This window comes from Panthera leo, chromosome C2, assembly GCF_018350215.1.
Source record: "Panthera leo isolate Ple1 chromosome C2, P.leo_Ple1_pat1.1, whole genome shotgun sequence".
In the NCBI taxonomy this organism is placed as follows: Eukaryota; Metazoa; Chordata; class Mammalia; order Carnivora; family Felidae; genus Panthera; species Panthera leo.
Window position 1 is genome coordinate 117194576 of NC_056687.1, and position 14671 is coordinate 117209246.

At 35.9% G+C, this 14671-nt stretch overlaps 1 protein-coding gene across 1 annotated transcript in view; it reads left to right on the plus strand.

The window, feature by feature from the left end:
- Positions 1 to 14671, plus strand: part of LOC122230221 (phospholipid scramblase 2-like) — a 31589-nt gene that overhangs the window by 413 nt on the left and 16505 nt on the right. Inside the window, exon 2 of the mRNA XM_042955968.1 lies at positions 12591 to 12750. Coding sequence (XP_042811902.1) covers positions 12646 to 12750 — 105 coding nt within the window. The 5' untranslated portion in view covers positions 12591 to 12645. The remainder of the gene's footprint in view (positions 1 to 12590; positions 12751 to 14671) is intronic.

Consider the following 14671-nt stretch of genomic DNA (forward strand, 5'->3'; position numbering starts at 1 on the left):
AGCTCCTGAGTAACAAATCTTTTATTTCTGACTTCTAATTAGCCACATATATAAAATATAACTGATTCTCCATGAGCCACCTCTTTTCTCCCTGATGCATTCTCTCCATCCATACTACCCACTCCATTCCTTGATCCATCTCAATGACTCTTGCTATTTGTCTTCTGGATACCTGGGTTCTCTTTCTAGCTCCTCTATTTATAAATCTTAATGAAAACAAAACTTTTTAAGGCTCATATTTTTTGTCTGTAAAACTGTGATGAGGGAGAATAATATTATTCAGTGACAAAACCAGAGTTTTCTACCACATTCCCCAAAGAAGACTGGTTTTGACAGTCCCCTATATATGAGAGTACCTTTGTGAAGTCCAGGGGTCCAGCAGAGATATTCCAGCATACCTCTGGAGAAAAAAAAAAAATCAGAGATTAAACACACTAAAGAGGGTAAGAACAATAGCTTCACTTTATCCACATCACCCTTCCCCTTCCCCCAAGGCAGCAGAGCTCATTGCCAAGACACCTTTTTGGTTCATGATCTCTGCATGGAGGGAAGTTGAATATGTGGGCGAGTATCAGTTTCCCCAGATGTGAAGAAGAGACCCACTTCTTTCTCACTCTACCCTGAATACTGAATGGGACGATGAGGACACAGCTCAGAGAATGCATCTAGGGCTCTGGGAGGGCATCAAAGGACATGGATCCTACCAGCTCTGTCACAGACTCCATCTGTAGACCATCCATAAGCCGCTGGGGATGCCTCCCCTGCAGATCCCCCCACCTGGCTTACAGGCACCCGTAACACTCCGTGTGCCTCACAAATACATATTCCCTCCCCATGGCCATCTCTGTGTTCATACGCCCAACAGATGGCTGGTTCTGCAGGCCCAACTATGCGGAACGGGGAAAAAATTGCACAGACTTGAGCATTCAGCTCTGTCCTAGGGAAAGCAAACAGGAGGCTCTCAGCACCTGGCCTGGCTTTGCCCTAGTTGGGCTGACAGAATGTATTTCTTCCAAAAGCCAGGCAATAAAGACTACAGAGTTGATTGTTTCTTCAATGTAAAGACAGCAGTGCAAAACTTCATGAAACATAAAAATCAAGAGAACATGAGAGCACCAAAGGAACACAATAATTTTCCAATAACCAAATGCTCAAAAACAGAGATCTGTTTTTTGCCTAATGAAGATTCAACAGAGTTGCTTTAAGGAAGCTCAGTGAACCACAAGAAAACACACAAAGATGATTCAATGAAATTAGCAAAACAATTCATGAACAAATGAGAAGTTTCACAGAAAGACAGAAACATAAAAAAGACCCAAACAGAAACGAGGGGCTGAAGAATCCATTCCAGTGAATGGAATGAAAGATGCAATACAAAGCATCAATAGAGAACTTGATCAAGCAGAAGAAAGAATCTGTGGTGTCAAAAAAGTATTTGAAATGATCCAGTCAGAAGGGAACAAAGAAAAAAGAATAAAAGAAGATTATGTGAACTATATGAAACCATTAAAAGGTGCACTCCAAATATTGCTGGAGTCCCAGAAATATAAGAAAGGAAGAAGAGGACATACTCCTTATTTAAAGTAATAATGGCCAAGAACTTCTCAAATCTGAGGACAGATTTGGACATCCAGGTTCATAAAGCTCATAGGTTCCCCCCAAATTCCAATTCCAAATATTTTCTCCAAGACACACTACCATAAAAACTGTCCATTTTTTGAAAGATAATTATAAAAATAGCAAGAGAAAAAAATCTCATACATAAGGGAATCCCCCACCCCCACCATAAGTCTATCAACAGCTTTTCAGCAGAAACTTTGCAACCCAGGATAGAGTGTGATGATATATTCAAAATGCAGAAAGAAAAATATTGCCAACCAGGAATACTTTACTTGAAAAAGGTGTCCTTCAGAAATGAAGGAGAAATAACTGAAAGGAGTTCTTCCAACCGAAATGAAAGAACACTAGCAACATGAAAAATTATGAAAATATAAAACATACTGGTAAAGGTAAGTATATAATCAAATTCACAATACTCTAATACTGTAATATGATAGTGTGTTAATCACTTAACTCCAGTATAAAAGTTAAGACAAGAGGATTAAAAATAACTAATTGGTTAATGAATACACAATATAAAAAGAGGTATATTATGACGTCAAAAACATGTGAGGGAGAGGAATAAAAGGGTAGAATTTTTGTATGCAACTGAAGTTAAGCTGTTATCAGTTTTAAATGGACTAGTATAGCTATAAGATGTTTTATGTAAGCCTCATGGTAACAACAAAGCAAACACCTACACGACATACACAAACGATAAAGAAAAGGGAATCAAAGCAAAGCACTATGGAACATCATCAATTCACAAAGGATGACAGCAAGAGGAGAAGTATAAAATAGCCAGAAAACAATAAGATGGTATTAGAAATTCCTTATCCATCAATAGTATAAATGTAAATGGTTAAAGTGACCAATCAAAAAGCACCAAGTGGCTGAAAGGACAAAAACAAAACTCAGCATATGCTGCCAATAAGAGACTCACTTAAAAAAAATTTTTTTATGTTAATTTCTGAGACAGAGAGAGACAGAGCAGGAGTGGGGGAGGGGCAGAAACAGAGGGAGACACAGAATCCAAAGCAGTCTCCAGGTTCTGAGCAGTCAGCACAAAGCCTGACGTGGGGCTCTAACTCACAAACCGTGAGATCATGACCTGAACTGAAGTTGTCACTCAACCAACTGAGCCACCCAGGCACCCCAAGACTCACTTTAAAGACACGCTGAGACTCAGAGTGAAGGGATGGTAAAAGATATTCCATTCAAATGGAAACCAACAGAACAGAGATACCAATATTTATATCAGACAAAATAGACTTATCCTGTAACAAGAGACAGGTGGTAATTATATAATGAATGATAAAGAGTTTAATTCATGAAGAGGATAAAACAATTATATATGAACCCAACATCAGAGCAGCTAAATATATCAAACAAATCAAACAAATCAGAAGGAACATATACAATAATAATAGGAGACTTCACTACTCCATTTTCACCATTGGCTAGGTCATCCAGTTATAAAATCAAAAAAGAAACACTGAACTTGAACTATAATCAAATGGATCTAAAAAACATTCAGAACGTTCCATCCAACAGCAGCAGAATACACGTTCTTTGCAAGTATACAGGGAACGTTCTCCAAGATGGATCATATGTCAGGCCACAAACAATTCTTGGCAAATTTAGGAAGATTGAAACTATACCAAATATCTTTTCTAATGACAATAGTATGAAAATAGAAATCAACAATAGGAGAAAACCTGGAAATTTTACAAATAGGTGAATATTAAGCAAAATACTATTATTTAACCAAAGGGTCAAAAAAATCAAGAGGGTTCAAATGATATCTTAAAACAAATGAAATTGTAAACTGCAAAAGCAGTTCTAAGAGGAAGTTTATAGCAATAAACAGCTACATGAGGAAAAAAAAAATCTCAAATAAACATCCCCACTATACACATAAAGGAACTAAAAAAAAAAAAAAAAAAAAGAACAAACTAAGCCTAAAGTTAGAAGGAAAAAAAAAAAATAACAAAGATCAGAGAGAAATAAGTGAAATAGAGGCCAGAAAACCAACAGAAAATATCAGCAAAATTGAACTGGGTTTTTGAAAAGATAAGCAAAATTGACAAACTTTTAAGGAAAAAAAAAGTGAAAACAAATAAATCAGATCAGAAATGAAGGAGACATTGCAACTGATACCACAGCAATACAGAAAATCATAAGAGAGTACCATGAATAATGATATGCCATCAGTTAGATAACCTAAAATGGATAAATTCCTAGAAACATGCAACCTACCAAGACTGAATCATAAAGAAATAGAAACTTTGAATTAGCCAATTTCTAGAAAGGAGACTGAATCAGTAATCAAACACATTCCAACAATGAAAAGCTCAAAGTCAGATGGTTTCATTGGTAAATTCTGCCAAACATTTAAAAAATTAGTGACAATTCTTCTCAAACTTCCAAAAAATTGAAGAGCAAGGAACACTCCCAAACTCATTTTATAAGGCCAGCATTATCCTGATACCAAAACCAGACCAGGGACACTACAGACAAAGAAAATTAGAAGTCAATATCCCTGCTGAATATAGGTGCAAAAATCCTCAGCAAAATATTAGCAAACCAAATTAAACAACATATTAAAATAATCATCCTATGATCAAATGGAATTCATCCCAGAGATGAAAGCCTGTTCCAACATGTGCAAATCAATAAATGTGATATACCACCTTAGTAAAAATAAAAAAGAAAAATCATATGATCATTTCAACAGATACAGAAAAAGCATTTGACAAAATCTGACATACTTTTGTGATAAAAACTCTCAACTAGCTGGGTATGGATGGAATTTATCTCAACATCTTAAAAACCATATATGACAAGCCCACAGCTAACATCAGACTCAACAGTGAACAGTTGAAAGGTTTTCCTCTAAGATCAGGAATAAGACAATAGAGCCCAGTTTCACCAGTACCATTCAACATAGTACTTGAAATAATAACTACAGCAGTTAGGGAAGAAAAAGAAATAAAAGGCATTTATGTTGGAAAGAAACAAGTAAAACTTTCTCTGTAGATGACATAATCTTATATACAGAAAACTTTACAGATTTCTATAAAAAACTGTTAGAACTAATCAACAAATTCAGTAAAGTTGCAGGACATAAAATCAACATACAGAAATCAGTTCTTTTTTTTTTATTTGTTTATTTTGAGAGAGAGAGCATGCACACATGAGCAGGGTAGGGGCAGAGAAAGAAGGAGACAGAGAATCCCAAGCAGACTCCACACTGTCAGTGAAGAGCCCTATGTGGGGCTAGAACTCATGAAACACAAGATCATGACCTGAGCTAAAACCAAGAGTCAGACATTCAACTGACTGAGCCACCCAGGTACCCCAGAAATCAGTTCTGTTTCTTCATACTAACAAAGAGCTATCTGAAAAAGAAATTAAGAAAGCAATCTCATTTACAATGGCATCAAGAACAATAAAATACTTGGGGATAAATTTAACTGAGGAGGTGAAAAACCTTTACACTGAAAACTATTAAACATCAATGAAAAGATTGAAGGAGACGAATAAATGGAAATATTCTTGGATCAGATGAACTAATATTGTTAAATGCCATAATACCCAAAGTCATCTATCAAAATTCAAAAACAATTTTTCACAAAATTTTCAAAATTCTAAAATTCAAACTTAACCCCCAAAGACCCTCAATAGCCAAAGCAATGCTAAGAGAGAACAAAAAAATGGAAGCATCCTGGTTTCAAACTGTATACAAAACAATGCTAATCAAAACAGTATGGTAATAGCATAAAAACAGACACATAGAAGAGAGCCCAGAAATAAACCCATATGAGCATTTGGTCAGTTAATTTTTCAATAACATACAGTGGAAAATGATAGTTTCTTCAATAAATGGTGCTTGGAAAAACTGGTAGCCACATGCAAAGGAATGAGATTGGATCATTGTCTTACACCATACACAAAATTAACTCAAAACGAATGAAAGACTTGAAAGTAAAGCCTGAAACCATAAAATCCTAAAAGAAAGCAAGGGGTTAAGATTCTTGACACTGGTATTAGAAATGATTTTTTGGATTTGACACCAAAAGCAAAGGAAAAATCAACAAGTGGGAGTACATGAAACTAAAAAGCTTCTGTTCAGCACAGGGAACCGACAAAATGGAAAGGCAATCTATTCAATGGTAGAAAATAGAAAATATTTAAAAATCACACATCTGATAAAGGTTAACAAACAAAGTATATAACAAATTCTCACAACTCAACAGCAGGAAAAAAAATCTCATTAAAAAAAGAGGAGGGGAATTTTTTCCAAAGAAGAAATACAAATGATCAAAAGGTACACATAAAGCTGCTCAACATTACTCATCAACAGAGAAATGCAAATCAAAACCAAAATGAGATACCACCTCACACCTGTTAGAATAGCTATTAACAGATAAAAGATAACAAATGCTAGAGAGGATATGGATAAAATAAAAATACTTCATTGCTAAAAAATGCTAGTTATCTGAGCTTTCTAGTGAGTCCTGATCTTTTTGCTGGTGGAGGCTTTTGCCTCAATATTAACGGCTGCTGACTAATCAGGGTGGTGCTTGCTGAAGGTTGGGATGGCTGGCTGTGACAATTTCTAAAATAAGGCAAAAATAAAGTTTGCTTCATCAATTGACTCTTCCTTTCATGAAGGCAGAATTCCTCTGCAGTATGTGATGCTTTTTGACAGGCTTTTACCCACAGTAGAATTTTTTTTTTTCAAAATTAGAGTCAATCTATTCAACCCTCTGCTGCTGTATTCAGTTTATGTAATATTTTAAATTCTTCATATTTGTTTCAACAATATTTACACCATCTTCACCAAGAGTAGATCCCATTTCAAGGGATCTTCAAGAAACCACTTTTTTAAAAAAATATATGAAATTTATTGTCAAATCGGTTTCCATACAACACCCAGTGCTCATCCCAAAAGATGCCCTCTTCAATACCCATCACCCACCCTCCCCTCCTTCCCACCCCCCATCAGCCCTTAGTTTGTTCTCATTTTTTAAGAGTCTCTTATGCTTTGGCTCTCTCCCACTCTAACCTCTCTCTTTTTTTTTTTTTTTTCCTTCCCCTCCTCCATGGGTTCCTGTTAAGTTTCTCAGGAGCCACATAAGAGTGAAAAAATATGGTATCTGTCTTTCTCTGTATGGCTTATTTCACTTAGCATCACACTCTCCAGTTCCATCCACATTGCTACAAAAGGCCATATGTCCTTCTTTCTCATTGCCACATAGTACTCCATTGTGTATATAAACCACAATTTCTTTATGCATTCATCAGTTGAGGGACATTTAGGCTCTTTCCATAATTTGGCTATTGTTGAAAGTGCTGCTATAAATATTGGGGTACAAGTGCCCCTATGCATCAGTACTCCTGTATCCCTTGAGTAAATTCCTAGCAGTGCTACTGCTGGGTCATAGAACAAGCAATCCTAAAATTCATATGGAACCACAAAAGGCCCCGAATAGCCAAAGTAATTTTGAAGAAGAAGACCAAAGCAGGAGGCATCACAATCCCAGACTTTAGCCTCTACTACAAAGCTGTAATCATCAAGACAGCATGGTATTGGCACAAAAACAGACACATAGACCAGTGGAATAGAATAGAAACCCCAGAACTAGACCCACAAAAGTATGGCCAACTCATCTTTGACAGAGCAGGAAAGAACATCCAATGGAAAAAAGACAGTCTCTTTAACAAATGGTGCTGGGAGAACTGGACAGCAACATGCAGAAGGTTGAAACTAGACCACTTTCTCACACCATTCACAAAAATAAACTCAAAATGGATAAAGGACCTGAATGTGAGACAGGAAACCATCAAAACCCTAGAGGAGAAAACAGGAAAAGACCTCTCTGACCTCAGCTGTAGCAATTTCTTACTTGACATATCCCCAAAGGCAAGGGAATTAAAAGCAAAAATGAACTATTGGGACCTCATAAAGACACTTTTTTTTTTTTAACGTTTATTCACTTTTGAGAGAGGAGAGAGACAGAGCACAAGCAGGAGATAGGCAGAGAGAGAGGGGGACACAGAATCCGAAGCAGGCTCCAGGCTCTGAGCTGTCAGCACAGAGCCAGACGCAGGACTCAAACTCACAAACAGCGAGACCATGACCTGAGCCGAAGTCAGAGGCCCAACTGACTGAGCCACCCAGGTGCCCCTCAAGAAACCACTTTCTCTGTTCATCCATGAAAAGCAATTCTTAATCTGTTCAGGTTTTTCATGGGATTGCAGCAATTCATATCTTCAGGTTTCACTTCTAATTCTAGTTCTCTTGTTATTTTCACATCTGCAGTAATTTTCTTCACTGAAGTCTTGAACCCCTCACAGTCATCCATGAGGGTTGGAATCAACTTCTTCCAAACTCTTGTTCATACTGATATTTTGACTTCTTCCCATAAATCACAAATGTTCTTAATGTCATCTAGAATGGTGAATCCTTCTCAGAAGTTTTTGTTTACTTTGCCCAGACCATCAGAAGTATCACTGTCTGTGACAGCTATAGCTTTACAAAATGCATTTCTTAAATATTAAGACTTTGAAGTCAAAATTACTCCTTGTCCCATGGGCTGCAGAATGTATGTTGTGGTAGCAGGCATGAAAATGACATTGATCTCATTTTACATCTTCATCAGAGATCTTGGGTTAGCGGTGCACTGTGAATGAGCAGTAATATTTTGAAAGGAATTTTTATTTCTGAGTTGTAGATCTCAAGAGTGGGCATAAAATATTCAGCAAAATATGTTGTAAGCAGATGTGCTGTCTTCCAGGCTTGATTCTTCCATTTACAGAGCACAGGCAGAGTAGATTTAACATAATTCTTAAGGGCCCTAGGATTTTCAGAATCATCTATGAGCACTGGCTTCAACTTAAGGTCACCAGCTGCATTAGCCCCTAATGAGAGAGTCATCCTGTCTTTTAAAGCTTTGAAGCCAGGTATTGAGTTTTCCTCTCTAGCTAACAAAGTCCTAGGTGGCATCTTCTTCCAACAGAAGGCTGCTTCATCTACACTGAAAATCTGTTGTTTGGTGTAGTCATGTTCATTAATGATCTCAGCTAGACCTTCTGGATAACTTGCTGCAGCTTCGACATCAGCACTTACTTCATCTTGCACTTTCAAGTTATGAAGACAGCATCTTTCCTTAGACCTCATAAACCAATCTTTGTAGCTTCAAACTTGTCTTCTGCATCTTCTTCACCTCTCTCAGCCATCGTAGAATTGAAGAGAGTTAGGACCTTGCTCTGGATTAGGCTTTGGCTTAAGGGAATATTGTGGCTGGTTTGATCTTCAATCCAGACCACTCAGATTTTCTCCATTTCAGCAATAAGGCTGTTCTGCTTTCTTATTCTTATGTTCACTGGAGTAGGACTTTTATTTCCTTCAAGAACCTTTCCTTTGCATTCACAACTTGGCAGTTTGGTGTAAGAGGCCTAAGTTTTGGCCTACCTCAGCTTTCAACATTGCTTCTGCACTAAGTTGAATCATTTATAGCTCTTAATTTAAAGTGAGAGATGTGTGACACTTCCTTTCACCTGAACACTTAGAGGTCATTGTGGGGTTATTAGTTGTCCTAATTTCAATATTGTTATGTCTCACAGAATAGGGAGACCAATGGAGAGGAAAGAAAAGGAGGGGGGTGGCCTGTTGGTGGAGTAGTCAGAACACAAAAAAACATTACTCAATTAATGTTTGTTTCACCCCAAAACAATTACAATAGTAACATCAAAGATCACCAATGGTAGATCACCATAATAAAGATAGTAATAATTAAAAAGTTTAAAATATTGTGAGAATTACCAAAATGCGACAGAGACATGAGGTGAGCAAATGCAGTTGGAAAAATGGTGTTGATAGGCTTGCTAGATGCAGTGTTGCCACAAACATTCAATTTGTAAAAAATGAAATATGTGCAAAGCATAATGAAGGGAAATGCAATAAAACAAGGTGTGTCTGTGTTCAACATTGTTTTAAAAGCTCTTGTCAGATCAATGAAGCAAGAAAATGGGATAAAATCAACTAAATTAGAAAGAAAAATAGAACTTTTTCTATTTGGAGATGGCATAATCTTCTATAGCAACCCTAAGGGCTCCACTAAAACATTATTAGAATTAAAAAATGAGTTCCATAAACTTGCAGTATTTACAATAAATGAAATGAAATCAATTATATTTCTATAAACTTGCAGTGAATTGTCCCAAAAAAAACCAATTATATTTACAATAACATCAAAAAAATGAAATATCTAGGAGTAAATTTTAAAAGATGCACAAAATTCTGAAACAGAAAATATTATTGAAAGAAATTAAAGAACATCTAAAGGAATGAAATTTTGTAGATCCTTGTGATTAGAAGTCTTGATATTATTAAGATAGCAATGTTCCCTAATGTGACCTACATAATCAATTAATCTCTATCAGAATCACAGGTAGCTTTTTTTTTGTAGAAACTGATGAAGTGACCCTAAAATTTATGTGGAAACTCAAGGCATCCAAAGTATACAAAACAATCTTGGAGCAAAATAAAGTTGGAGAACTCACTCTTCTCCCTTTCTAAACCTCTACAAACTAAAGACACCGGTACTTAGGAAAGATAGACATATATGAATGGAACAGAATGAGAATCCAGAAATACACCCTTACATTTATGGCCAATTGATTTTCAACAAGGGTGCCAAAACAATTCAATGAAAAAAAAAAACAAAACAATCTCTTCAGCAAATGATGCTGTACATCCACATGCACAAGAGTAAATTTGGACCCCTACCTCACAGAATATACAAAAATTAACTTGGAAGGGATCAAAGATCCAAATGTAAGACCTAAAACGTTAATACTATGGATAAAATCAGAGGTATAAATCATTGTGACCTAGGATTAAGAAATGGTTTCTTAGATATGACACCTACAGCATAAACAAAAATAACAACAAAAATAGATAAATTGGAATACATAAAAAATTTTAAACTTTTGTACTTCAACGGACATCAAGAAAGTGGAAAGACAACCTATACAATGAGATAAAAATATGTGTGTATATTATAATGGGACTTAATCCAAAATGTGTATGTGGGATCCAAGGAATTTAACAAAAACCCCCTACCCCTGGACAAGCAGAGCAAGACTAACTCCATTTTGTGCTACACCCACCATCTCATGTATAACCCCCACATGACCTGCTTATTGCTTTAAGACACTCCCCCACCCTAGTCAAGCCGCTGAGCACACCCTTACTGGAAACCTTACTGAGCACTCATATAGGAATGTGGAACCCTTAACCACCAAAGAATGTAAACCCTGCCTTTTGCCCGCCAAACGCGCACCAATTCTTAAACCCGCCTTTTTCCCACCAAACTTGCGTGCCAATTCTGACCAGAGTGATAGGCTAGTTCAAACAGTTACTACAGGGTAAATTGTAATGCAATTGGCCACCTGCGTGTGGACTGACATGACTATGCAACTTTCTGTGTGTGTTACAATCTCATTGGCCACTGGCCCCTATAAAAGTGCTACGCCTCTTAACCTAGGGGTCCAAGTCCCTGCTCTGCTGTGTCGGGTATACTTGGGCCCAAGCTCGAGCTTGCAAATAAACCCTCATGCCTTTGCATCGGTATCTGCTCCTTGGTGGTCTCTCGGATTCGAAATCGGGGGCATTACATGTAAAATCATTCATAATTCAGCAATAAAAAGACAAATAACATAGGTAAAAATGGGCAAAGGATTTGATGACAGTGTTCTTCAAAAAAACATATATAAGTGGCCAAAACACATGAAAAGTTGTTCACTAAAATTAGTCATTAGGGACATGTAAAAAACACAATGAGATATGTCTTCAAACCCACTAGGGTACCTGTAATTAAAAAGACAAACAAATAACAAGTGTTTGCAAGAATACTGAGAAATTAGAACTCTCATACATGGCCAGTGTTCATGTAAAATGTGCTAGCCACTTTGTAAGACATTTTGCTGTTCTTCAAAATTTTAATCATAAAAATGTAAATAAACAGCTAAACTAAAAAAAAAATCTCAATTTGCATTTTTTCTCTCTTTTGCTACCATCTTTTCTTCCTTTCTCTTTATCTTAGCTCTAACTTCATAATCTGATTATTTGGAATGCAATCTATTTAAAACTCACTCTTATATTCTGTAGTAAATGTTTTTCCAAAACACATCTTTCTCTTACCATGATTGATGTTCATCTCTTGCATTTATGTTGTCATTGCTTATTTATTTCTTTTACTTTTTTTATCTCTTATTTATTTCTTATTTTATTTTATTTTATTTTAATGTACCTGAATGAAAGTAAACTTTAATATTTGCCTCAAAACAATGTAATGAATTCTGTAATACCTTAAATGTGTTTATAAGCACTTAGAATCATCCTCCTAAATTTTGAGCTAGAAGCACGGGTTTGTGCATTTATTTTGTAAGTTTAATTCTGATACAACCTGAGGAAAATACAGAGAATAATGAGACTTTATTCAGGGCCAGAAAGAAAAATTTGACTCCATATATATTTATTCTAAGTTTGTCAGAATCACAGAACTAGAGATAGATGGTTCTCCAAACCTCAATTTAAAAATTTTTGTCTGATCTTTATGCAGAACAAACTGTTATCATGTCCACCATAACACGTCTTTCAACATTGAAGAGAAAGAAGGCATCTAATCATTGTCAATTGATTCTGAACCTAAAGAATTAAGTGTATTTAAAAAGATCAAGGGCCACATAGGAATGTGCGTAACAATTACACAGTTTATGATACTGGTATCAACTGGGATTTCTTGTATGCCTGAGATTCCTTTTTGGTTTTAGTTGAGAATAAAATTCTAAATATTTCAGTTGAAACCAATTTAAAAAAATCAGTATGGGTGATGTTTATACCATTAAATAAAGAAAAATGAACCTGAAATTGAAGTTGGTTCTTGTCTCAAACGAGGTTAATGTTTCTTTCATTTTAGATTTTAGAGATAAAAAGAGAAATCTCTTCAATCTGTCACATGCGTGAGTATTTATATGATCTTGACTATGGCTTTTCGTAATCGTCAGTCCCTGATACAATGGATGCAAACACCAGGGACAATACCCAATTGTCCACCTGGATTGGAATATCTGACTCAGGTATGGTAATGTGCTTCTGGTTGGAATGGCAATAATATGAATCTGATGGTTTCAAAATACAATGTGTGTTACAGGAAAGCATTTTGACTGCGGATTGAAGTATTTTACCTGTAACATTAAGATTTTTACATTTAATTTAAAATGTTGAGTGAAGTAGTAAATTTACATTGTAGACGTTATAACATGGTCATTTACAAATGTATTTCCTGAAAAGCCCATTTAAAAATGAATACTTGCTTTTTAAAGTAGGAAATTGGAATTTGAGAATGTAAGTAAAAACTGGCTTCAGGAATCTTCAGTTCATCTATGTACTTAGGTATGGGAAGCCCGATATGCAATCGTGAAATGTGCAATATTACTAGGAAGATTGTCTCCAGTTCTCTACCAGATTTAGTGACACTGAATTACTATCTTGTTTATTCAATCAATTCTGATTTAATTTCCTGTAATGCTGTCTCTGAATAATTAAGTTTGGCATTTCACATGACTAATCACTGGCCTCATCTTAGTTTTCGATACTTTAAAAGCTAAAGAGTATGTTCCTTCTTAAAAAGGTTATTTACATTTTCAGTGCTTAATTATAAACTTGTCGCAAACAATGATATCAATCTAAGAAGATTCAATTTTGAATATAAGTAAAGGGTAAAAACTACATTAAATTTTTTATTCTCAATTACAGCATAGATATTTCTCTGAATTAAAAAAATATTTTTAATAAGTCTTTAAAAAATTTTGTGAACCTACTTTACAGACTGATAGTTTTTCATTTCCCTTTTCTTTTTTTTATGTTTTTATTTTAATTCCAGTCAGTTAACATACAGTGTTGTATTACTGTACAATACAGTGATTCAACATTTCCATAAAACACCTGGTGCTCATCACAAGTACACTCCTTAGTACCCAACATCTATTTAACCCACCCCTCTTCATTTCCTTTTCCTGTGGTAAAAAAAAAAAAAAGTTAAAATTTCACATTTAAATTAATTGACAAATGTTTCTCCTTAAGAAAGCCTTAACTATGGCAAATCTTCTTAATATTTCTATCCTAATAAACTGAAAGTTATAAGCCCATTTCTTAAAATAAAATTTAATGTTTATTTATTTTTGAGAGAGAGAGCACGAGCAGAGGAAGGCAGAGAGAGAGGGAGACACAGAATACTAAGCAGGCTTCAGGTTCTAAGCTGTCAGCACAGAGCCCATTGCGGGGCTCAAACTCACGAACCGTGAGATCATGACCCGAGCCAAAGTCAGACGCCCAACCAACTGAGCCACCCAGGAGCCCCCATAATTCCACTTCTTAGTGTTTAGCGTATGTCTCCATCCATGTATTTCATACTTATTAAACTCATTTAGTGGGGGTATTATTTCATAAGCAATGCTCCCTTACATCCAAAGGAGTAGATCTTATCAGTCTCCCAATTTCTCTCCGAAATTCCTCAGCTACCAGATCATCTGGTTTAAAGAAATGTTAGAATGATTTCAAAACCTAGTAAGTGTTGTGTATGTGGGGACACAGCAACAACTCATAAAGTGATACCATGTAGGATCTGAGTATTGCCTAAGCTGTTTTTTTTAATTTTTTAAATATAAGTCATGGTAATAAGTGAAGAACAGTTGAAACCTAAAGATGCTATTCACTGTATAAGACCAAATTGTTTCATGGTGTGACCCATTATTTTTTGTTTTTAATTTTTTTATTAGAGAGAGAGAGACAGAGAGAGAGAGACAGAGAGAGAGAGAGAGACAGAGAGAGAGAGAGACAGAGAGAGAGATCGAGCATGGGGGAGGGGCAGAAAGAGAGGGAAAGAGAGAATCCCAAGCAGGCTCCACACTCTTGGTTCGTGAGCTCACGACCTCAACTGAAATCAAGAGTCATGCTTAACCGACTGAGCCACTCAGGTGCCCCTGTGTGACCAGTCTT